The 26,950-nt window shown below is 33.2% G+C and overlaps 1 protein-coding gene across 1 annotated transcript; it reads right to left on the minus strand.

The window, feature by feature from the left end:
- On the minus strand, nt 1–26,525 carry LOC145323273 (uncharacterized). The gene is made up of 14 exons (XM_080165702.1): nt 26,456–26,525; nt 25,922–26,024; nt 25,199–25,256; nt 24,868–24,925; nt 24,566–24,667; nt 16,846–16,893; nt 13,863–13,958; nt 10,042–10,092; nt 7,887–7,920; nt 5,804–5,871; nt 5,478–5,602; nt 4,973–5,078; nt 993–1,073; nt 1–200 (listed from the first exon to the last, which is right to left on the minus strand). The coding sequence occupies exons 1-14, from the start codon at nt 26,498–26,500 to the stop codon at nt 135–137; spliced, it is 1,041 nt and encodes a 346-aa protein (XP_080021828.1). The 5' UTR covers nt 26,501–26,525; the 3' UTR covers nt 1–134.
- Nucleotides 26,526–26,950: the final 425 nt, after the last annotated feature.

Here is a 26,950-nt window from a genome sequence, read left to right on the forward strand (position 1 = left end):
ATAATTTCCAGTCCAAGGTGCCTCCCTGAAATTTTCTGTCTATTGAAACAAAATATTAAAATGATGTAATCAGGCTTAATTTTACATATAAAAATTAATAAATTAAACATTTTATGTAAAAATAAATGATTAAATTAAGAACTCTTGTAGATATTCTTTGGTGGCCCTCTGGGAGTTAGCGAGTTCTTTCTCTGGACATCCTACAAATAAATGGATATATTATTACTTGGATGTTGCACTAGATTTTCATTTAGTTTATAAAGTAAAATCCGCAGCTGGCTAAAATAACGATACCTCATATCCACCCCCTCTACCCATACACTCCCCAACCCAAACTGAGTGTACGAACTTACAAATATAGGAGGTCCATATTATCCAGCTAAATTGAAGACAATTTTTTTCCCTGTCAATATATCCACGTATATCCTTTATCTATTTACAAATACTACATATTCAACAATAGGTCACTTATTTTAACCGCAAAACCCGTGGCTTAACATGTAGCGCATCCGCTCGTCAAGGAAGGAGTCAAATCTCAGAAAATACTGTGCTATTCTTAACTTGATCCCACCAACATTGGACCTTAGAAAATACTGTGGATACTATTCTTAACTTGATCCTACCTGCATAAGATTCTGGAAAATACTGTGGACACTATTCTTCTCTTGATCCTACTTGCTTTAAATTCAGGGAAATGATGTGGATACTTTTCTTAACTTGATCCTACCTGCATTAGATTCTAAAAATACTGCGAATACTATTCTTAACTTGATCCTACCTGCATTAAATTCTAGAAAATGCTGTGGATACTATTCTTTACTTGATCCTACCTGCATTAGATTCTTGAAAATACTGTGGATACTATACTAAACTTGATCCTAACTGTATAAGATTCTTGTAAATACCGTGGATACTATTCTTAACTTGATCCTATTCTCACCTACTGTGAATTCTGGAAAATACTGTGGATACTATTCTTAACTTGATCCTACCTGCATTAGATTCTGGAAAATACTGTGGATGCTTGTATTGACTTGATCCATATCTCTACAGGAAGACTTTCTCCGGATCCCCTGAATTAAAAAGGATAAGTTAAAGGATGATATATTGATGTATCGGGGGTGAATTTAAGACTGTAAATTCAACTCCGATAAATTATTTCTTATCAAGTTCTAAAATGTTTCAACTAAAGTTCTATAATTAACGACACCTTGAACTAAACAAAGCGTTCGATAAGTTCTTATTCTTAAAATATAAAGTAATACTGTTTCTTTGTTTAAGATCTAAGAAATTTGTTGAACATATGACCTAAACTTTTCAGGGAAAATTCGGAATTTATTTGTGTAGTTTTAGGCTATTTTCCTGGCTTCCCTGGCCTTCTTATAGAAGCTAGGGGCAAAGCAAATTGTTTAATCATAATTTGCTATGAATATTGAATGATATTTTAAAAATATGGTTATAGGAAACTTCTTTTTTCCTCATATTAAAGTAACTTGATGTATGATTGTCTGTGTAACCGTTGACCCTTATGGGGGAGGATACATCCAACCTTCCAAGAAACTATCCCCCACTAGCCACTATTGAGTGATAAATGAATTATAAAGCTCTCTATTTATAGAATATATCAGCTTACAATACAAAACATGTTTTACTTATGATAAATTAAGGCAGTTTCTGGTTTCTTGAGGTATTAGACAATTCACGATAAATTGATAATCATCCCCAATGATGATAAACAAGATTACTTACAAGATTAAAATTAACCCTTAAAAGGACTCTCCGCAGAAAAATCAACTTTGGATTTTTGAAAATCTAACCTGAAACTATTATTCTCTGTTCAATTTTAGGCATTTTTTGTTTTTGTGGCATCACGATCGAAGCCCTTTGAAAATTTTGTCCGCCGCCTATTTGTACTGCCGCTATAACAATATATACTACACTTTCCTCCACTCAATATATGTTTGAACATTTGCTCCATTGCAACCGGCCGCTCTACGATTTATCCTCTTCCTTGACTGGACAATCCTGCCGCCTCCATTTTGTGTTCGCCTCCGCCAAATATAACCATCTTTTGCCGCAGTTGCCGCATTCATCGCCCTTCTCCGCCGCTACTCCGCTATACATTGCGTACGTCGCTATACACAACACCCCCAGCCTCCATTTAATTTCTGAACAAGGGAGAGGGGAGCATGTATTAAAAAGCGACGTACAGCGATGAATAGCGGAGTAGTGGCGGAGAAGGGCGATGAATGCGGCAACGGCGGCAAAAATAGAAGCTAAAAATCACTAAAGCAGCCCAAATTAAATGGCGGGAGGATTCACTTAAAGGAGGTAAAAAATTTCAAAGGGCTTCGATCGCGATGCCACAAAAACAAAAAATGCCTAAAATTGAACAGAGAATAATGATTTCAGGTTAGATTTTCAAAAATCCAAAGTTGATTTTTCTGTGGAGAGTCCTTTTAACGGTTGGGGGGGGTGCCAGGTTCCAGGTATGATCCTGCAGGTCCTGATCCTCCAGGTCTCCAGAAATCTTTAAAAGGCTCCTTTGGCCGCATTTTTTTACTTAGTGACTTCAAATTTTACACTTAAGCTTTTCTTACATGTCTACATAACATATTAAAATTTCATAAAGATCCACTGCCGTTTTCCCGCCGACCGCTTACTGCGGCTGCTGGCAGCTGCCAAGTACAGCTGGGGCCGCTGAAATTTATATTTTTATATTTCTAATATAAAATTTACATAAAGATAAACATTTTCTGAAAATAAATTGTTCTTCTAACTTTAAAAATAAGAAAATTAGAGCCATTTGAAATTTTTAAGTAAAAAAGGACCTAAAAACAAAGGTTGTTAAATAAAAGGGTGAAGGAAGCGAAAATTGACTCTGACTTACTTAAGGTCGGAAATTCATTATCAAACAGGGAACTGAGATAATATGACCGATTAAGGTGCGGCAAGGGGCCCGACTGTTAAGGGTTAAGGATAAAGGTTTGGTTCAGTACAATGTCCCCTCCTTCCACAAGAAGTAAAGTTATGTAGAAAATGGATTTACGGACTGTCCTGGTCATGGAGTAACTCCCCTACTAAAGAGAAGTTATATAATATTTATATTATGTTTATTGTTTATAGTAATAATTTTACTAGAAATAGACAAACAAGTTAAATAATTTAAAAGGACTCTCTTTTCCTCAGTTTTATTTATCATACCAGTACCTATGCTTCTAGAGGCCTCTAGAACAGGGGGGTAAGTCGACCCACCACTTTTAATTTGAATTTTATTTAAAAAAATGTTTTGGATGGTAAATTTTTTTCAGAATTAATTTCCCTTGTAATTTTTCAACAATACCTAATTAATCTTTTCATGGTAAATCTTTCCTTTTCCTGATCTAATAGTCATTATTAATAGAAGATCTTTTAATAGAAAAAAATTTAGAAATTTTCTTATAAGGTTCCCTTTGAATGATTATGAGACCTTTAAACACGTGACAAATCTTACATAACATGAATAGTATAGTACAACAAGGAAAATAATGTCAATAAGTAGCATAGCTATAAACTTTCAGAAATTAAAGTAAATGTAATTTTCTATGTTTCTATAAAATATAGAGTTCTAAAACTTGCTGACGGGAAGTTTTGAGTTCCATTTTGGACCACAATAAGTCATACCAGAGAGGCTAAAATGGACCATAATGTGTCACAATGTATTAACATTTACAGTTCAGACTTCCAGACAAACGTTGCGAAATCAAATGATTGGTTTTCTGTTGAATGTTACTTAACTTACTGTGCTGATTTTCTCTGGGTTGAATTCGTGTCCTGTGTAGCTTGTTATACATATACTTACCTGGGTTATTAGATCTCTAAGTATTTTCTCTGGGTTGAATTCTGGTCCTGTGTAGCTTGTTATACATATACTTACCTGGGTTATTAGATCTCTAAGTATTTTCTCTGGGTTGAATTCTTGTCCTGTGTAGCTTGTTATACATATACTTACCTGGGTTATTAGATCTCTAAGTATTTTCATAGGGTTTAATTCTGATCCTGTGTAGCTTGATATACATCTACTAACCTGGGTTATTAGATCTCTAAGTATTTTTTCTGGGTTAATTCTGGTCCTTTGTAGCTGGTTATCAATCTACTATTCTGGGTTATTAGATAACTAAGTATTTTTTTTCTGGGTTGAATTCTGGTCCTGTGTACCTGGTTATCCAGCTACTCACCTGGGTGATTAGAACCCTAAGTATTTTCTCTGGGTTGAATTCTGATCCTGTGTAGCTTGTTATCCATCTACTAACCTGGGTGATTAGATCTCTAACTATTTTCTCTGGGTTAAATTCTGGTCCTGTGTAGCTTGTTATCCATCTACTAACCTGGGTGATCAGATCTATAAGTATATTTTCTCTGGGTTGAATTCTGGTCCTGTGTATTTTGTTATCCATCTACTAACCTGTGTGATCAGATCTCTAAGTATTTTCTCGTGGTTGAATTCTTGTCCTGTGGAGCTGGTTATCTATCTACTAACCTGGGTTATTAGATCCCTAAGTATTTTCTCTGGGTTGAATTCTGGTCCTGTGTAGATTGTTATCCATCTACTTACCTGGGTTATTAGATACCTAAGTATTTTTTTCTGGGTTGAATTCTGGTCCTTTGTAGCTGGTTATCAATCTACTATTCTGGGTTATTAGATAACTAAGTATTTTTTTCTCGGTTGAATTCTTGTCCTGTGTAGCTTGTTATCCATCTACTTACCTGGGTTATTAGATCTCTAAGTATTTTCTCTGGGTTGAATTCTGGTCCTGTGGAGCTGGTTATCTATCTTCTAACCTGGGTGATTAGATCCCTAAGTATTTTCTCTTGGTTGAATTCTGGTCCTGTGTAGCTTGTTATTCATCTACTTACCTGGGTTATTAGATACCTAAGTATTTTTTTCTGGGTTGAATTCTGGTCCTGTGTAGCTGGTTATCTATCTACTAACCTGGGTGATCAGATCCCTAAGTATTTTCTCTGGGTTAAATTCCGGTCCTGTGTAGCTTGGGTCCATGTTAGTCTGCTCTCCAAATGCATACAGGGTTCTAGTCACTCTAAAATAATAGAATAAAATTAGTTTATTTGAATGTTTTTCTGTCTGTCTAATTTCCCATAAAGTTTTAATCTTGAATTTTTTGCTAGAACAGATCCTGTTGGACTCCATAATCCTACCTATCTTACTTGTTTACATGTGCCAGATTGACCAGATCATCTTGCTGGAACAAGTAACCCTGCAGGACTCCATACTCCTACCTATCCTACCATACCCCTGCAGAACTTCATAATCCTACCTATCCTACCTGTGTACATGTGCCAGAGTGACCAGATCATCTTGCTAGAACAGATACCCCTCCAAGACTCCATAATCCTACCTGTGTACATGTGCCAGAGTGACCAGATCATCTTGCTAGAACATATACCCCTGCAGGACTCCATAATCCATTCTATCCTACCTGTGTACATGTGCCAGAGTGACCAGATCATCTTGCTGGAACAGATACTCTTGAGGAACTCCATAACGTTTCGCGGCATCCAGGAAGAGTTTGATATTATGTCGTCGTCCAAGAAGGTTGGCACTCTGAAATTATTGGATTTCGTAGCACATCTAATCTACCCTTTACAGATATATTTGTTATAAATATATTTTATATTTGTGGTGTTTTCCCACAAATTGCTTATTGAGCACTTAATATGGGAGGGAGGTTTCGGTTGTTTCCGACATTCTTTCAGATAGAAGGAGAGGCACCCTATCACTTTTATATTAGAATATAATTTTTACCTTTAATTGTTCAGTGCTAATGTTGATTCCAGGAACAACTTTATTTACTAGGTTACATAGTTGGATACCTAGAGAAATAGATATATTTTAGATGGATAGATTTTATCTAGATTGTTAGATAGATAGCATATATATAATTTAGATTGTTAGATAGATAGCATATATATAATTTAGATTGTTAGATAGATAGCATATATATAATTTAGATTGTTAGATAGATAGCTTTCATATAGATAGTTAGATAGATAGCTTTTATACAGATAGTTAGATAGATAGCTTTTATGTAGATAGTTAGACAGATAGCTTTTTTATATAGATAGATAGATAGATAAATAGATAAATTATAGTTTACTTATATAATCGTTTTTGATTTTATTATTTTTTGTTACCTAAAGGAATATTTACACAACTGCTTACTTTTTACTGAGGATAGAGAAAGATTATCTGTATTCCCAATATATAAAGTAGTAAGCTTTTTTGTCTGTAGCGAAGGATCTCGCTAACTGCTGAACCAACATGGTTCTCCTTTACAGTGAAGCTTCTTATAGTTCCAGGAATTTTGTGGAAGGGTATCTCCACCCTCCAACAAAAAATTACCTATTCCCCCCAAACAAAAATATATTTTGTTCCGTTTTATTTTAAATCTCAAACAAAAAGTGGGGGAGAAGTTCGATTTACCCCTCTCACTTTAAGTACTCCTCGAGGCTTCTAGGAGCGTAGCCGCTAGTATGAATTAAAACGATAACTCTCAGTCTGAACAAATTTGGCTTTTCATTTTATGGATTATAGCTACTGGTTATATTCTCTTTGAGGGTGGGACACCCCAAACCCTCAAAACAGATTATAATTACCTCTCAAAAATATTTTTTTATTGTTTCCCTTCTTTTTTAGTTTCTTATCTTCCTTAGATTTTTTTTAAAATGAAAAAAAGGGGCGTATCCCTAAAGGCTTTAAGGGAAAGAAATTTTCACAAACATTTCAAAAGGGAAAAATTATGTTAAAAACTTAAAATTTCAATTTTAAAGAATCTCCTCTGAACCTGTAGGTAAAAGCCCCTAGAGGCTAAGAGTAAAGTCAATACATATAAAAAAAAGTACTGACGAAAAATATGAAAAATTAAATTCCCCCCAATTAAAAAAAAAACGAAAACTTGTGGAGGGTCGACTTTTTCCTTCCATTTTAGAAAACTCTACTCTAAGGGCTTAGCTGATAGTTTAGTTTAAAGTATTTATATCCCCATCCTGATAGATTTGTATGGGTGCAAACAGGGCTCGGCAGCCGCGAGTCAGACGCGCTTAAACCTCAAATTTAAACCTGCTTGTGTACAAAAAAAGCTTTACAAAGTGTCTCAAAAGATTAGCCGTGAGAGGAGAAGTGGGAAAGGAAGCCCCTAAAAAAAAGATAGATTTATACGTATTTTTATGACGTCACACGGCTGAATTTTTGAGACACGTTGTAATTCTACAAAGATGGATTGTCTGTTTAGGAAAAGGTCTAGACATCCAGCTGAATTTTAAAGTTATTATATCACGATTTTACTGAGGCCCACGCGCGACTGCCGAGCCCTGGTGCAATGTTTACGGATAAACTGTCGAAAATATCTTTAACACATCCGACTTTGTACTTTGATACAGATGGATAGATAGATTGATAGACAGATAGACAAACAGACATGTAGCTTTTTTTACTGACGTCATCATAAGTATTTATATAAGTATTATATTCACAATGTTATTAGAATGTGTATTATTATCTATAATACAAAGTAGAATGATGTCTGTCCGTCCGTCACTTAAGATCTCGGTAACCACTGAACCGATCGGATTCTACTCTTTAAGGTACATACCTATTTGTCCTGTGGTAATTTTAAGCTATTTTTTAGCGGATGGAACAGTACCCCCCAACCTCCTTAAAAATGAAATTAACCCCATCCAAAAAAGAAAAAAAAAATTGAGGTAGTTACTTCAAAAAAAATGTCAGCACCAGAAATACTTTACTTTCTTTTTAAATTGCCTATTGGGACAAAGCCCCTAGAGGCTAGTGCTAACCGTTTAAGAATCACCATAATGATATTTGTACTCACCAGACTGAAGGAAAAATTCAAACTCTCCAACATCCTAAAATATAACAAATTCAGAGATCTGAAGGGATAAGACAATGGCTGATAAATTGATGTAAATGTGTTGCAAAGCTGTGAAATCAACGAATAAGAAAACGTAATTATTAAACTTTTGGGACAAAATTAATGTCCCCGCCCTCCCTGACAAGGATTACAACATTCAGCAACAGTAAACAAAAAAAATAATTTTATATAAAATTTTGCATGAATCTTCATGGCAAATTTGCAATCGATATGGGGGGATGGGAGAAGTGTTATTTTTTTTAGGGCGATTTTACTTGGGAGAGAAGAATCAATGAAAAAAATTGTCAGGCGGTAAGCGAGGTCTTGACAAACAGGATTTTAAAAAAGAAAAAGGAAAAATGGAGGACGGGTTATTTTCTTTTTTTTTTGGGGGGGGGGGAGATGGTTGTACCCTCCCCTAAATAGTTACAAACCTTTCAAGAACCTATGAGAAACTACACTGTAAAGGAAAACCATATCCTTTCAGTGGTTAGTGAGATCCTTTGGTACACACAGACAGATAGACACAGATCCTGTTACTTTTACATAGCAAGATTTGAAATATTGACCAATAAAAACAAAAGGAAAGAAAAAAATTTGAGATGATAAAATTACAACGAAAAATTCAAATGTCAGTCAAATTGTTGCGTAGTTTTTTGATAGCGAAGATACTTTATACATTGAAATGTTCGCCTGTCCGTCAGGCTGTCTGTCTGCCAGCTTTAGCAGATGAGCGTATTATTTAGAACACAGTAAAAGTGTCGGACTGATTATGATGAAACAAAAAAAATTAGCCAATGAGAGGCCATTATTGACCAATGGTAAAATTTATAGTGGCCTCTCATGGCTAATTTTTTTACGTCATAATCAGTCCGACACTTTTACTGTGTTCATTATTTGAAATAGACGGCTGATCTTTGGTAAGGAATTCCTAAACCAATTCAAGTTTACAATTAATTTTGTCCGTTTGTCTATTATTCATGCTACAAAATTATAAAAATTAAAAATATATTTTCTATAAATCTTTGATTTATGACCACTGAACTTTTGTTCTTTACATCCTTATATTCATTCTTGTTATTTTATGCTTAGCTTCTTATGGATGTTGCTATCCTTATTTTTAAAAGCGAAGCTTTTCTATAATTAGGGTACGTCCGTCCGTAAAGGATAACTCTTTTCGTTATTTTAGGCATGTTATAATTGTCCTATCTAATTCAAACTTGATGATTCCTACAGGAGTTAGGTACGAGTTAGAAAGCGGAGTAACTCTATAATCAAGTGCTAAAAATGTAAGTATGTCCTTAAACAATATCCTGTATTTAATCAGTTTTTGACAACAGATCTACTTACAATTTTGTTTCCTTCGACTTTAATACATTTATATTCTGATTATTCAGTTCTGACACACTACTCAAGTGTTAATGTTCGTTTGTCCTATCATTTCAGAGCTTCGCTTTTATGGATGTTGTCATCCTTATTTTTCTATAATAATTCTGAAATGGTGTCGACTAGCCTCGGGTAGCCTTTGAGGACGGGACACGCTACGAGATCTTATTTTAGTATATCTCTGAACCAAACCTTGCTTAATGATGTGAATGGTTGTATGGTAAAGAGTCCTTCAGGCAACCAGCCCTTTGATTAAACAACCCTTGTCTGAAAGTCCTACTCTGACTATTTATGTCGCGGACCTGACATAGAAGCAGCAGGAAATATTTTTTAGGAGTGTCTTACGGAGATTCAAACCTATCACCATCCCCAACAACGAGCATATGAGCTACGGAATAAGCCTCAGTTGCCGACCTCCTTAGATTTTAGCACAGAAGTTTATTTACATAGTGGAGGGGGGGGGGGAGGGCTGATTTAAAAGATCAAAAATAGGATATATCATTCATATATAGATAAAATCATAATAAGCAAAAACTAAGCTTACAGGAAAACAAATTACAAGAAAATTGAGCTAATAAGATAACAAAAATACTATAACAACTATACGTTATAGTTGAAATTATTAAAAACAAAGATGACAAATCAGACGGTAAGACAAACGAACATTAACACTTTTAGAGGAGCTTCAAGTTATTGAGTAGCTTCGCTACTAAAAAACGGATAAAATTGCCTGAAGTTTTTTGATGCGGGTCTTTGGATTATCGTCCACCTCTCCGAGAACCTAGTTAGATTAAAATTAGTTGGGCGTTGCTACAAAAGACCTACTCTACAAAAGACCTACTTTACAAAAGACTACTCTACAAAAGACCTACTCTACAAAAGACCTACTCTACAAAAGACCTACTCTACAAAAGACCTACTCTACAAGACCTACTCTACAAAAGACCTACTCTACAAAAGACCTACTTTACAAAAGACCTTTTTTTACTAAAATTACACTTATCTAAGACATGAAGATATTTTTAGATGTTAGCAATCATTTTCAATTCATATTGTCTATTGTAGAAGTATATCAATCATTTAAAATGCCCAATACAGAGTTTAGTATATTTGATGTTGAAATTCCCCAAAAGAAAAAATGTAGGAGGGGGTTGTTTACATAGACGTCATTTTACCTATCGTAAAATTTTAATTGATACATTGTATTCACCTTCAAACCTTTGTAATGATTTATTTTACCCCGCTCAAAAAAGCTTGGACGTCCTTGAACTCTTTCATGGGTTCTTATTAGTATTTTACTCTCACTCCAAATATCATAATCATTAAAACCCTCTCTTGTCCAATAATAAACTTCCAACTAAAGGTCTAGCGTTTGAGAAATTTTAGTGGACATACAAAAATACATACATAAAGATAAATATATCATGTGTATTTACAAATGAAAGTTTTTTGAATAATTTATTCAACTAATCAACTACGAAGGGAAAAAGCAATTTCTATCAAGCTGACCAGAAAAAAGCACAGTCCAATCGAGGCAGCCGTTTAAGAGACCTTTGTCTGTAAAAAGACATTTTTGAATTCAAAATAAAGGTATTTTATGGACACAATCGTTATTGTTAATTGTATAAAAACATGAAGGGCTCAGACTTCAAACACTTCCCCATATTTTTGTTAGATTTTTAGATAAAGATTTGGGCGTAGATAACAAAGTTCAGGGAAAAGAAATAGGTAAATAAAGTAACAGGATGTCTGGGTATAGTCCCTTTCGTGGCAACGCACCTTAAGGGGTGATTCTTCGTATTTTTCACAGTAGCTTTTCTCCTATTTCTAGACCCTGTGGGGGGCTCTAACCCTGCGGGGCCGATTGCCTAACCCTGTGGGACAATCACCTAACCCAATATAACCTAACCAAACCTATAAAAAGACATTTTAAAAATACGACGAATCGCCCCTTAAGGGCGTTGCCACGAAAGGGACTATTCCCGGATGTCTTTCTGTTTGTGTGTCTGCAGCATATAATCTCACTGACAGCTCGATTGATACTGTTCTCCTTTACAGAGAAGCTTCTTATACGTTTAGGAAAGGTTTATAACTATTTTGGGGAGGGACCCCCCCCCCCCGAGAGAAATATCTGAGGGCTTTTGTTTTATATTGATTAGTTGATCGAACAATGGGTGTCCAAACTTTTCAACCAATAGTTTTAATATAAAGAACCGGTAATTTTGTTTCTTATGATTGGGGGTGTATATTGATTTGTTGTCGTTTGTGAGATTTAGTAAGAAATATGGGGAATAGTCCAATTCGTGGCAACGCCCCTTAAGGGGCGATTCGTCGTATTTTTAAAATGGCTTTTTATAGGTTATTTTAGGTTAGGTTTGGTTATATTGGGTTAGGTGATTGCCCCAGAGGGTTAGGCAATTGTCCCCGCAGCTAGAAATATACAAAAAGCTACTGTGAAAAATACGAAGAATCGCCCCTTAAGGGGCGTTGTTACGAAAAAGACTATACCCGAAATATGTTATGTCTCATTATAGTAAAAAGATTTTTTTAACCTTATTTGCCAGATTCTTTATGCGTGGAAATTATGTTTCCAATTTTAAGGCATTTTCAATTTTCAATGACCTAGTTTTCTATCTATGTACTGCACTCAGGGGCGTGCACTGGCTTTTTACAAAAGGGTATGGGGGATGGGGGGACATTGGAGAAAGGGTTGTAGATTAAAAGAGAGGAATATTTCAACTACAAAATCACTATTAGGACAAAATGTATTATATTTTGTTTGTTAATGAAAAATTGTATGCTATTATTCACAAAAAAAGCACAAGGAGGTTGTATTTTTACCCCCTCCAGTTTTCACACCTCCCTGACAGGACCCTGCGCACGCGACAAAGTAACAAAGTAAATTATATATATAATAACAAGAATTGGCATATATTAGCTCCTTTCAATTTTAATGGGGGTTGTACCCCCACCCCCTACGCTCACGCTACACTAACTGTACATATTTATTTAAGACAGGGAATGTTGAAAAACATTTTAATTACAAGATGAGATCATACGATGGAAACTATAAAAAAGCCGGTAAGCAAGCTTATTTTATCTATTATATCACAGAGATCCTAAGGGATAAGACAATGGACGATAAGTGCCTAATGATGATACACAAAATTACCCCTTCTGTAGATTTAAAAAATTAGTTGGAAAATTTTATACTGCTAGTTTATAACAAAACAATTCGATGGTATTTCTCAAAGTTTTGAGCTAACGAATAACATAACGTAGTCATAAAACTGTTTATAATTTACAGTCCAATGTCCCTTAACATTTTTTATTATGCCTTTGATTCGAATGATAAAATCATATCTGAATGAATAATAAACATGTTTAATAAAAATGGACATTTTTTTCCATTATTACAATAGTACTTTTTCCCATTCAAATTTACTTCGTTTAACAACTTTTGATATACTTTAAGAAAACAATTTTTAAAAGTTTAGAATTATCAAAATTTCGAATTTGAATAATCGAACATTTTGATAAGGTCAAACTAACATATATTCAATTTTTTACGCTGCATAATACAACAAGGATGACAAAATCCATAAAAGTGAAGCCTTGAAACGGTATGACAGACGAACATTAACTTTTGTAGAGTGTCAGAACTGAGTATAGAAAATATAAGTTTTAACAAAATTATACTCATATTTGTTGCAAAACTTCTTCAATATAGAATACTGTTTAATTAAAGACATACTGACATTTTTAGGACTTGATTATAGAGATGCTTCGCTTATCTAATTGATATAGGATATCAGTACTACAAAAAACAGATCAATCGGATGATTATATCACATACAAAATTGTTGTTTAAAAAGTTAAAAAATAACATGTTTAAAATGGACGTACGGATTATAGAGTTGCTACGCTTTCTCAATCGTACCCAACTTCTAGAGGAATCATCATACAAAGTTTGAAATCGATAGGACAATTCATGATGACAAAGTCTTTGTCTTACCTCTAGAATCCAGATCATAATGACAAAATCTTTTTCTTACCTCTAGAATCCAGATCATCATGACAAACTCTTTGTCTTAACTTTAGAATCTAGATTATAATGCCAAAGTCTTTGTCTTACCTATAAAATCCAAATTATAAAGACAAATTCTTTGTCTGTGTCTTACCTCTAGAATTCAGATCATAATGACAAAATCTCTGTCTTACCTCTAGAATCTAGATCATAATGACAAAGTCTTCGTCTTATTGTCTTTGTATTACCTCTAAAATCCAGATCATAATGACAAAGTGTTTCTCTTACCTCTAGAATCTAAATCATAATCACAAAGTCATTTGTTTTACCTTTAGAATCCAGATCATAATGACAAAATCTTTTTCTTACCTCTAGAATCCAGATCATGATGACAAAGTCTTTGTCTTGACTCTAGAATCTAGATCATATTAACAAAGTCTTTGTCATTTTCTTACCTCTAATATCCAAATTATGATGACAAAGTCTTTGTCTTAATTTTAATAATAACAAAGTCTTTTTCTTACCTCTAGAATCCAGATCATGATGACAAAGTCTTTGTCTTTGTCTCTGAAAGATTTGTCCGTCATCTCTTCCTCGGGGAATTCAGATCTCATCATTGTCTAAAAGTAATCCTTATAAAAAAAAAGTAAAAGGATATCTGTTTGTTTTTCTGTCTGCAGATTAAGATTTCTCTAATCACTGGACAGAGAGGGTTCTCCTTTATAGTCAAGCTTCTTGTAGGTCAGGGCTAGGTTTATAATTATTTATAAAGAGGGTACCTCCACCCTCCATAGTTAAATCCCCTAGAAAAAATACCCCTCATTCCAAAACGTTTTCTTGTTACTTTTTTCTTTTCATTTTGCAAGGATTATTTATGTAGCTACTAAATGTTACATTTGAAGTTTAATGGCAATTGAATGGAATGTCTTGGCTAGGGAAAGTCCATACATTAGAGTAAACACAGCTAAGTAGCAGAAAATAATTTATAAGCAGACGAAAGAGGTCTTTGAAAAGGAAAGGGAGGTAGTTGTCTGTATATACATCTATACTATAGATCTGTTGTCCATACCATCAAATCAAGATTTGTTGACTTGGCTGGCAATTTGAAATGGATGTAATTAACCTTGTTAATAAATACATTACTATCCTTGAAAAGATCCTAAAAAATGATGTTTTTAGGACATATTTTTTCTGGGTATTTTTGTGTGCCTCACATTTCAACTATAATAAGGTGATCTCTGCAATATTTCTAACACTAATTGGGATAATTATTAGAAAATCAAGAACAAAAATATAAAAGAAGTAGCGCAGTAACATTAAGCAATATTTCAGATGATTAAAAAAATTGTGTATATTTCTGTATTAGTGTAGAAATGTAGTGTATGCATATCTAATAAATGCTTAGATGTCTTTTAGCTACAATGTCAAAAAAGCCTTTGATTACATAATCCTTTTCTGGAAGTCCTAATAATCAATCTATATGTTTATAATATTTACTGGCCAAGGCATTCCCTAAGATATATAATATCCATAGAGAATATTGAACTGTAATTAAACTGGTACCCAAAGTTTATAACCACGTGGGCTTATAAACTTTGGATACTTTTATTGCATTTTGTTTGATTGGCTCCAAATTGGTAGTGTACAAACTTTTCAACCACTATAAGCAGATTTGGTAATAATTTATGTTACATCTGACAGAGAACTAAGTTTTCGTTTGCACAACTTTTGTTTGGAAGTTTCAAAAGACCTTTATATTGAAATGCTCCTGTTTATGGCCTCAAACCTGACACCACTAAGAGAATGTGTTAAACTTTTTTTTATAGAATATTTATCCCCATACTGGTGGAGGGGACCTAAATTTTGTCTAGTTAAAAGTGGCAAAAATATGTTTTCACAACATATATATTTTTAATTGACAATCTCACACCGCCACAACAGCCGTAAACAAGGTTAAAGTAATATGATGGAGTCTGTCTGTACGTCTGTCTGTCCGTCTGTTTGTGTGTTTCAATATTCTTTAAATGACATATATATGCTTTAACTTAGATTTCGCCATATTTTCTTATCCTCTATAATACAAAGTAGAATGATGTCTGTCCGTCTGTCTATCCCTTAAAATCTCGGTAACCAATGAACCGAATGGATTCTACTCTTCAGGAAATATACCTACTGGTCCTGTGGTGGTTTTAGGCTATTTTCTTTGAGGGTTGAACACCCCCAAACGCCAAAAAAAAACAAAAAAAAACACCCCATTTTTTTTTTTTTTTTTTTTTTTTTGTAGGCTGTAGCATTAGGTAGCCTGTAAAAGCTCCTAGATCTAGGGGCGAAAGCGCTAGTATTCTATAAAGTATAAAAAATTTGGCTGAAAATTAAGATCTCAATAACTACTGAACCTATTGGGACCTCTATTTTAGATAAGCTATACGCAGGTCCTATAATGGCTTTAGGTTGCTATATTTTCCGATTTAAGTCTTGTATCGCTAGTTGTGTATAAAGTTGTGTATTAGTAATGGCAATTGTGACAATAAATCACAGGATATGACTTCTTTATTCGAGTAAACTTCGTTTTATAAATCAGTCATACAAAAAGTTATTGCCTTAGAGTATAATTTTTCTAGCAGTTTTTAAAAGCTATCAAGAAGTATAAAAGGTATGACTTTCATTTTTAAAAGCAAAGTTTTTCAACAGTTAGGGTCGGTCCGTCCTTCCTTAACGGATAGCTTTGCCGTTAATTTAGGAACTATAAAGTTGTCCTATCCATTTCAAACTTTGCATGGTGATTCCTTTAGTAGTTAGGTACAATTTAGAAAGCTTAGCAACTCTATAATCATTACTAGAATGTCCGTACGTCCATTTTAAACATGTCGATTTTTAACTTTTTTCAATACCAAATTTAGATAATTATTCGATTGATCTAATCTTTTGAATACTGATTCCTAAGACAACAAAGAACAATATTATAAGCATCTCTATAGTCAAGTCCAAAACGTAAGAATGTCCCTAAACATTATCCTGTATTTAATCAGTTTTTCAACTTTTTTACTTACAATTTTGTTTCGAAATTTATACATGTTCTGATTATTCAGTTTTGACACTCTACAAGTGTAAATTTTCGTTTGTCTTTCGTTTTAGAGCTTCGCTTTTATGGATGTTGTCATCCTTGTTAATTAGGAAATTATGACAGATAAAAGCGTAGTTTCCATATTTAAGAAACCTTGTATTAAAAGTAACAATATGTTTGTCTGTCTGGTGCTTATACAGTATACACGCTGGAACAATTATGGTTTTTCTTTACAGTAAAGCTTTTTTATGGGTGTAGGGGAGATGTTCTCTCAAGAGAAATTACTCCAGTAATAAAAAAAAATCAAAACAGTTTTGTTATGTTTTCTTTTAAAGCAAAAATTGAAGGCATATTGTAGACCTAACTTCCCCCTTCCCCTTTCCCCTAATATGCCTCTAGAAGCGTAGCCGCTAAAAAGTAATAAAGTAAAGAAGAAAGTTAACCTGAAATATTTCTTCATTTTCTTTCTGTTCTTCCTCTGTTAAGTTTTCCTAGATTAAAAAAACTCAAATTATGCAAAATCAATCAATGACTCATAATTTTTAAAATTAAGTTTATGTTATGTGATTCTCCTTTCAATTACAGAGTTGAAACGATTTAAAAAGATTATATTTATAGATCTTAAAGGATAAGACAATGGGCGATTAACAAAATAACCCCTTCTGTAGACATCACAAGTGTAAGCAAACCAATTAAGATTTAATTAAGAGTACCCAAAGTTTTTAAGCCAACGAAATACAAGGCATATTTATAATACTTTGGGTACCAGCAATTAAATACCCGCTAAGCAACAAGATTAATATGATGTACGGACTATCTGATAATGTTTCCAGAGTTGCTACGCTTTTAAACGTATTTACTTCGCATAATAATTAGGTCAAAACAGTTTACCTCCAAAAAAAAATTAAACTTTAAAATGTAAAACAAAAATATGGTGCAAAAAGATTTCAAATACAATTAACACATATCTTTTTGCTGTAGAGATAGATACGTTGCAAAAAAGCTGGGGAAAAACAACTTGAAATAACAAACAATATGTAGGTATGTTTACAGGAGGGAAGGGAAAGGACATTGGAGTGCAATTTATACTTGTCTTAAAAGGCATAATTTTGTTTATCATCATTGCAGGGGATAAACATAAATTTATTGCCAATTGTCTTATCCCTTCAGATTACTGTATCTTCTAAAATAATTGACTGTGTTATACTAGTACTCAACGTTTTAATAAACACTATTTTTCATTTGTTGGCTAAAAAACTTTGTGATTTCTAATCAAATACTGGCTGGTTGGTAATTATCAGTGTCCAAAGTTTTCCACCAATATTGTCTTATCCCTGTAGATCTCTGTTATGTTCATTTGAATGAAAGTGAGTGAGAACAATTTCTGGGAATAGTCCCTTTCGTGAAAACGCCCCTTAAGGCGCGATTCGTCGTATTTTTAAAATGGATTTTTATAGGTTATTTTAGGTTATATTGGGTTAGGTGATTGCCCCACAGGGTTAGGCAATTGGCCCCACAGGATTAGAAAAGAAATAGGAGAAAAGCTACTGTGAAAAATCGCCCCTTGAGGTACCTTGCCACGAAAGGGACTATACCCCAATTTCTTTATATAGAGATTCAGGGATAGGTAAATTGAAGATGTGTATAAGTAACAAAGGCAGAATTTGTATTGGAAATGTCAGATTTCTTTGTAAATAAAATGAAGACGCAAAAAAATGTTCCTTTTGTCAAAAGCTGTAAATAAAACATTTGAAGTTGTCCATGTTATATGTCTTGAGATGATTTAAGGCTACCTTTACCCCCCCCCCCCCCTTTCTTGTCCATAAACAAGCCATCCAAGCATTATTAAAGAAATTATAGTATTTAAAAAAAAGATTTGTCTAAAAATATAAAGAGAAACATGTTTTTTAATAATTTAAATTTCAAAGCCGTGAAATTAAATCAGCATCGATTTTAAATTTATGTTGATATATAAAGGAGAATTTAAAAGCAAAGTTTTTCTATAATTAGGGTCGGTCCGTACGTACCTGATAGCTTTTTAAAATAATTTAGGCAAGTTAGAATTGTCCTATTGATTTTAAACTTTGCATGATGATTCCTGCAGCAATTAGGTACGATCTAGAAAGTTTAACTCTATATTCGTTACCAGAATTTCCGTACATCCATTTTAAACATGTTGTTTTTTTTAACAACAATTTTTTATCAGATTTTTGGAGTACTGATTCCTGTTACAATGAGGTACAATATTACAAGCGAAGCACCTCTATAATCAAGTCCTAAAAATGTGAGTATGTCCTTAAACAGAATTCTGTATTTAAGAAGTTTTGCAACAAATATACGTATAATTTTGTCAAAACTTTATATTTTTTATTTAATATATAGTAAATTCGCTTTTATGGATGTTGTCATCCTTGTTTTAAACATATTTATTTGGGCAATAAAATTGTTGTGTGTTAAATTCTGTTTAACAAATTCTTTAGGGAGGAGGGGGTATTATTCTTAACCTAAACGTATTTATAAAGATATGTGTTTCAATCAAATTACATGTTACTTTATTCATAGCACTAGCGGCTGCTCCGCTAATATGTGAGGGGGTAATTTTGGCCTCGATAACTATTACAATTAGACTATCCCGTTATCTAGGTCAAGCTTCCCTAAAAATGGAGAGCTTAATTGGTTCAGTGCATAGACGTCCAAGTGGGGGGGGTAAAAGGGTGATTACCCCCCCCCCAAATATTGGATTTTCAATTCCCCCCCCCCAAATAAAAAAATGCCTCTATAAAAAAAAGATTACTCCCCCCCAAAAAATAATTTTTATTTTCAAAATTTTACCCCCCCCCCCCCAAATAAAAAAGCTTGGACGCCCCTGGCTCAGTGGTTAGGGCTAAGTCAATGGATAATAAATTACATCCTGTACATCGCTAATGATAACAATTAAAATTACCCTCTCTCTAGATTAAAATTATTGGAACTAACCAAACAAGATTTGGGAATAGTCCCTTTCGTGACAACGCCCCTTAAGGGGCGATTCGTCATATTTTTAAAATGACTTTTTATATGTTATTTTAGGTTAGGTTAGGTTATATTGGGTTAGGCAATTGCCCTATAGGGTTAGGCAATTGGCCCCGTAGGGTTAGAGCCCCCCGCAGGGGCTAGAAATAAGAGAAAATCTACTGTGAAAAATACGAAGAATCGCCCCTTAGGGTTCATTGCCACGAAAGGGACTATACCCCAAGATTTAATAAATATATCAAACGTTTAAAATGCATCGATTGACAGAGATAATTAAGGAGAATCACAAACAATTTTTTAGGGACCCTAAAAAAAGTGGTTCTTTAGCTGTACTTTAATAAAGGGAGTATAGGCTAGCCTTAAAATTTATAATTTAAGTAAAGATTTTGAAAGGTATACTTCAGCCTTACATAAACCTCTCATATCAATATAAGGCTAGAACTTTGGATATCAGTTTAATATACAGTCCAATGTCCCCTCCCTCCCTCCCTTCTCTTATTAACACAATTTTTTGCATAAATGATTCATTTCTAAAGAATTTAAAACATGTCTACTTTTTATTTTGTTTTTTTTTCCGCGAGTTATTTTATGTATATACTGCACTTTATCTGACAGTGTCAACATCGTATAAAAATACTTCTCAGAGCACTTTTATGCAGGGATCTAAAGGGATAAGACAATGACTGATATGTACATCCCTAATGATGATACATAAAATTACACCTTAAGTAGGTTATAATTAGTGGTTGAAAATTCAATTTAATAAACCAACCAATTATATTCTAATAAAAGTTCCCAAGGTTTTTAAGTCAACAAATAAGAAAACGTGATTAAAAAACTTTGGGGACTCCCTCCCTGAATTTTATTAGTCCAGACGGGTAAAGTATTATGATAAACTTCCCTCAAAGTGCCTAGTCGAGCACAAGAATCTCCCGTCTCTTACTTGGGAATAAATAAAAAATAAGGTAAGTTAGGTTATATTTGGAAATAGGGTTACTTGACCGTAGGGGTTAGGCATAGAAAAAGTCCCTTTAAACACTTTCGAAAGCGTAGCAAATATATATTTTTTTTATTTAACCTCTTCCTCCCCCCCAATAAAAAGTATAGTTTTTATTTCAATTTTACATGCTTAATAGTCCGTAGCCTTGTATTTTTTCGTCTTAAATTATGAGACACATAAAAATGAAGGTCTTAGAAGTACACTTTAGAAACTTTTATTTTCATAAATCTATATACAAATCACGGTTGGTTTTTTATTAAATGAATAAGTTAGGGTACAATGTTTGGCACTTTCGATATAAGTAAATGATAATAACAAAGCCACAGAATACGATAATACCTTCAGAAAAATCGATGAAAATAGTTTTCATACTAAATTTTGTTTTTTTTGTATTTTTTTCTAAAATGTCATGACAGAAGATGTAAAATGTCGTCTTAGTTTTTTGAAAGGATTAATCTTCTCTGAAATCCAAATTATCAAAATATTTTTTTTGGTAAATGATTATACGATATATGTCAAACATTTTATCAGAAAGAAATATTTAAAATTGTGAAGTAGAAACCTGAATAATTTTTCTTGTGGAAATAGTTTTCTGCAAATGTTGATAAACATATGTCTGCTAGCATTAAGATGTTTGTACTGCCAATACACGTTGGGTTTTATTTAAAGAATTTCTTTAAAATGTTGTTTTTTTTACATTGTATACCAATAACGCAATATTTGCTATCAGAAAACCCCGACTAAGACTCGCCTACGACCCAATCTTTTAGGATTGCTTTGTAATTTACATTTTTGAAAGTCTTTCAACAGTATACACAGCAGGATCAAGTCAAGCTGAGTATGCCAATAGCCTGTTTTGGCACACGCTACTTGACTTGGGGGAATATTGGCATACTCTACTTGACTAGGGGGAAAATTGGCACACTCTGCTTTACTTGGCGTAATATTGGCATACTCTGCTTTACTTGTAAAGATATGCTTTTTCTTAAATTTTGAAATAATTTATGTATATATACTAGCGGCTCCACCCACCTCCCCCCCCCCCTCGATGTCTGTAGGGGCATTTTAGGGAAGGGGAGAGCTGAAAATCTCCTTTACATTTAGGTTTTTAAAAGAAAAACTATTGTAACAAAATCATGGTATTTTAAAGGACCAATAAGAAGCTTCATTGAAAGAAGAACCATATCAGTCCATCGATTAGTGAGATCTTTTATTTTGAAATTTTAATGGTTTTAGGCTAATTTTCGTAACTTTTCTACTACTTGGAATAAAGAGCTCCTAGATGCTAGGGACGCACTGCTAGTTTATATATTTTACGTACATAACGTAATAAATTTGTAGGTTGAATTATTATAATATAAATCGGAAAATATGTTAAATTCATCTTTTTTATTTTTTTTGTCATGCTGCTTTGTTTGATAAACTATTGGCATACTATGCTTTACTTGATGAAATATTGGCATACTATGTTTTACTTGATGAAATATTGGCATACTATGTTTTACTTGGGGGAATATTGGCATACTCTACTTGACTAGGGGGAATATTGGCACGCTCTGTTTCACTGGTTGCCATTGGCACACTCAGCTTGACTTGATCCTACACAGCAAATTCTCTCTTTTTTAACTAACTTTCCGAATAATATACCTAAAGCATTTGAATTGACAAAGGCTATGCTAATATTTTTACCATTCAAGTTTATTTAATATTCTAATAAATAGCGCAACCCTCCAAGTTTATGACTACTTTTCATGAATATATGATCTAAAGAATAAGCTCTGACGCAATGTCATATAAGGATATTATAATATTCATTAAAAAAATTGTTATTTTTGCATATATGTTACATTTTACAGTGTTTTGTGGCTCAAAAGAAAGACAATTAAAAATTATTTCATATTATATAGTTTAAATTACATAAGATAACCTAGAAATAGTAAAAAATTCCCTTTCTTTTTTTGTCGCAAAAGAGAATTCAACAAAGATTTTCATTAAAAAACACCTTAGTGTAAAAATTAAAAAGTTTAAAAATGGTCACAAAAAGATTCAGTTAGTTTTTTAAATGTTTCATTTTCAGCAAATAACGATTAATCTCTATTACAGAGAATAAAGTGTAAAAAGATATTCTCGTTTTAATTTTAAGCAACTTAAAATGCACTTTAATACCTTTTAATGATTTATTTTTTAAAATATCATTTTATAAAATGTTATTGATTTTTAAAGTTATATATTTGAATGTTTTTAAATTTTGTTAACATTTTGTTTTAAATGTAGAAAATTGGTAATTCTAAACATTCAAAAAATGATTTTATTAAATTTTCATCACTTAAATTGCATGTTTGATGAAATTTACAACTGATAATTCAAGAAAAATTGTTGAAGTTTTATTATATTTTACTTTGAAATGTTAAAAAAATATATTATTGTCAAAAATGTGGAAGTTATACTTTCCTCAAAAAAAGACCTAAAACATGCAAATTAACACGTGCAATGAGATTTTTTTTCTTTCAGGTTTAATTTAAGTAATTATTGATATTTTTTGTAAAAAGGATTTTATATAAAAAGTTTTAAAACTCGAGTTATGTAGTGGTTCTAAAAAAGGTTGCGAATTTATGCAATTTTCTTGCAAAAAAAATTTTCTAGGATTTTAAAAATAGCAAAGGGTGTTATTAGACGTACTTACAGATACAATTGCTAAGTCATTTTGGCCAAACACTAAAATAAAGTTTTGACATCTGAGGGTCCAACCGTGAAATATATGCGGCGAGGAAAAATCAAAAAAAAATGTTTTGGCGGCCTTTTTTAGGGGCATTTTCTCTTGGGAGGGTGTAGGTAGTCCCCCCAAAAATAGCTATAAATATTCCAAGCTGCTCATCCGGTTTTGGAGAATTAGAGGCGTTCATTATTACAAATCTACCAAAATGTTAGTTTTATGATTAAACGTTATTTATTTGGAACGTTGATTTGTTATCTCAACAATATCCAAAAATTGCAAAATTAATATGAAGCTACCTTAAAAAGGTAAACCCAATTAGTACGTTAGTTTGCGATATCTTAAAAAACAGACTGATAGATATCAATATACAGTTTTATATTTTAGACTTCCTACATTTTTTGTACTAGGATAGACATATATTTTTAAAGGAAGGTCATAAAAAGGAAATATGACGTCAAAATTTACGTTACAAATCATTTTTATGCGAATTTTGTCAACTTTTATTTCAATATTTGTTATTGGCCTGTGTTTGCTTTTGAAATAGTTCTATGTTTTATGAATATAAAAATTATTATATTCAAGATTTTCCTTATATTTAATTTAAGCAACCATTTATTTCAATAATAGTTTAGCATATTTTGGAAAAAAAACAGACAGAAAAATTAACCATTTACACTAGTACAAAAATTTGTTTCTAGAAAGACAGACAGATATAAGGACATACAGGCGAACGAACAGGCGAATTGACAGAAAGACTCAGGGATCGGAAGCCTCACGTAAGCCGCGCATAAGCCTCAGTTTTAAACCTGCTTGTGAGCAGAAAAAAAAAATTTCAGAAAGAAGGATTGTCTGCTAAAGAGCCGTTTTATACATCCAGCTGAATTTTATTGTGATAAAATCACGATTTCACTGAGGCTTACACGCGGCTTACGTGAGGCTTCCGATCCCTGGAAAGACTGACAGAAAAACAGACAGACAGACAGACGGATGAACAGAAAGACGTACAGGTGGATGGACAGACAGACGGATAGACAGACGGACAAACATACGTTCTACCACTTTGATAAAAATCTTGATTAGATTAGATTTATAATTCTAGGGTGTTCTTTTATTAGAAAATTGATATAAACATCACTTCACGTGAATAAAACAATTCTCAACTTTTTGTGATACACACTATTGACAGACAGACAGACGGACGGACAGACAGAAATTCCACCACTTTAAACAAAGAATTACATTTCCACTAACCGCTTCAAAACCAGTTAATATCCGCTGGATAATAACCGGTCCTCAGCCATACTGAATAATCAAGAATAGCCTCGTATTACAGACAATTTTCGAGTATAAGATTAAAACCAATTTTGTTAGCCCTAGGTGGCCGTCGGCCCTATCTAAAAGCTGTCTATACTACGATGCAAAAAATAACTATTACCTTTTTGTGATAAGACTTATCATTGCTGCAGAGGTTAGTCTGCACTATAGTCGGAATTTTGTGGATTGTTTGGCAAGCTGACCCACGCCGGATATTTCCATTCTAGATTTTATAAAACCGTTATCTTCTACTAATATGATGTCTGTTAATCTGTCTGTTTATTTTCATAAGTGATCGTGTACCAACTATCCACTAACCGATTGAGTTCTCAACTTTATGGAACTCTAAAATACTTCTCGGGACGGTTTTTGGCTATTCTATTTCAAATTAAAGTCTAGAGGAGTTATTAAGCTTTTTTATACCTGTTTCGGAACTCCAAGTTGCTTGCCATTTGAACCTGGCAGGGTCTCATCCAATGACCTAACCAATAGATTTATTATAATAGAGTATTTTCAAGTTATCATCCAATAAACTACCCAATAGATACATGATTATAGAGTATTAATCACTTTTTTAAGGTCTCATCGAATGACCTAAAAAATAGATACATTATCATAGATTATTAATCAAAAATAATGAAATTTCGGGGCCTTATTATTTACAGTCCAATATCTCCTCCATCCCTAAAAATATAGACAGAGAAAAAAAAGACAGACCGCTGACAAATAGACAGACACACATCATTTAGCTTACCTTGATGTTCTATGAACAGGAGTCATGCACTTGCCCTCGCCTCCAGTGTGTGTACCACCTGGATATTAGGTTGTATAGATGCACGGCTACCAAAAACCAATAGATATAATCTAGATATACATACTCTCTAAATCTATATATCTATCTTGTCCACATAGAATGAATTAACAAGATTATTTGTGAAACATCATGTTTCATGCATTAAAGCAATCTTCAGTTACAATTATCTTTTAATACTGATAATATTAGCATTCATAGATTTTTTCAATAAAATTTAGAGGATCTTTTTAAATATTGAAATTACAAATATCTTGAAACGGCATTATCAGGTATCATTAACAGACAGGTGTTCAATCCGGAGAAACTTATCTCTACCTTGTTAATTACCTCATATGGGTGGAGATGCTATCCATGTCATTTAAACCCGATGGTACAACAACCCAGGATAACCAAGGGGAGCCTAATGTCTCCTTTTCTGTCCAAACACCCGGGGTACTAGGTTAAGTAACACCCATGAGACAACCAACCCTTTGATTGCACGACCTTTGTCTGAGAAGTCCTAACTGTGCATGGTAATGAATTGTGCCTGTTTTGGGCCAAGGGATTCCCCCTACTCTAACTGTTAATGCACTTGAAATAGTAGAAGGAGGAACCATTTTTAACGTCTTCAGTTATGAAGTTCTGTCTATATATCTAACTATCTGTCTATCTATCTGTGTATACCACTATTGCTAGAAGAAGCTAATGACTCCAGACTCTCAGTTGAGGTGCAACTCTCTGTCTCCTTCACACTGCTCGAGTCCTCGCCTCCACACTCATCTATGGTCTAAATATAAACATATACTGGGGCTTTCACACAATTATGATGAACAAAATTACCCCTTATGTTAACATTATTAATGGAAAAATTGAACACAGCTAGTTTTTACCAAATAATGAAGATTTATAAAAAATAATAAAAAATTTTAAGCTAAGAAATGAGATAATTTGTTTACAAAACTTTGAGTACAAGTATAATTTACAGTGCTCTTTACCCAACCACCATGAAGTAATTAATGTAGATGGACATATTAATGAAATAGTTATTTATCGCATTGTATCATTGACGACTTTTAAAATTCTCTATAATGCAATACATGATTTTTTGGTATTGCTCAGAATCAGATACAATCCAGCAGATATGAATAAGATTCAAAGTTGTACTGTATAGTTATATATACTGTTTATAAGTATTATATTCAGTTTTCTGTGAATTACCTGAAATGGCTTGGCCAACATGTTACCAATCTCTAGGGCTTCCATTTTATCAATGTTGAACAGATTCTGAAAATATCAAATAATTTAATAGTATTAGAACTTTGTTTCTTAGCAAATGCTCAAATCAGTTCCAGGACAAAAGCAGAAGTCCCAAACGTCAAGTGGACAAACGCAGGAGTGTTAAAACATTAATTTATTAAGTATTTCTATAGAGATTAGGTTAGGTTAAGATATAAATGAACAAATAAGCCCCACGCAGGGGTTAGGCATTTAAAAAAACCTATAGGAGGGTCTAAAATAGGTTAGGTTAGGTTAAGTGTCCACTCCGACGTTTGTCCACTACGACGTTTGGGACTTCTGTGTTTGTCGTAGGACCCTCAAATCAAATAGCCCCACTTTTTTGTGATTTTGAATATTCCCCTTCCTTTACGCATTTTCTAAATTTTTGTTCCGTACTCAGAATTTATTTCACTAAATCTATAGTAGGGTTGGGCC

Source organism: Acartia tonsa, chromosome 6 (assembly GCF_053477335.1).
Source record: "Acartia tonsa isolate MP-2025a chromosome 6, ASM5347733v1, whole genome shotgun sequence".
NCBI lineage: Eukaryota > Metazoa > Arthropoda > Copepoda > Calanoida > Acartiidae > Acartia > Acartia tonsa.

Excerpts from the sequence above, each read along its gene's own strand:
- LOC145323273 (XM_080165702.1), bottom strand. The coding sequence starts at position 26,500 with ATGGAAGCCCTAGAGATTGGTAACATGTTGGCCAAGCCATTTCAG. Across the intron at positions 13,959-16,845 it reads AAAATGAAGAAATATTTCAG|ACAATGATGAGATCTGAATT; the intron begins GTTAACTTTCTT and ends GATTACTTTTAG. Across the intron at positions 5,079-5,477 it reads ACTCTGGCACATGTACACAG|AGTGACTAGAACCCTGTATG; the intron begins GTAGGATAGAAT and ends CTATTATTTTAG.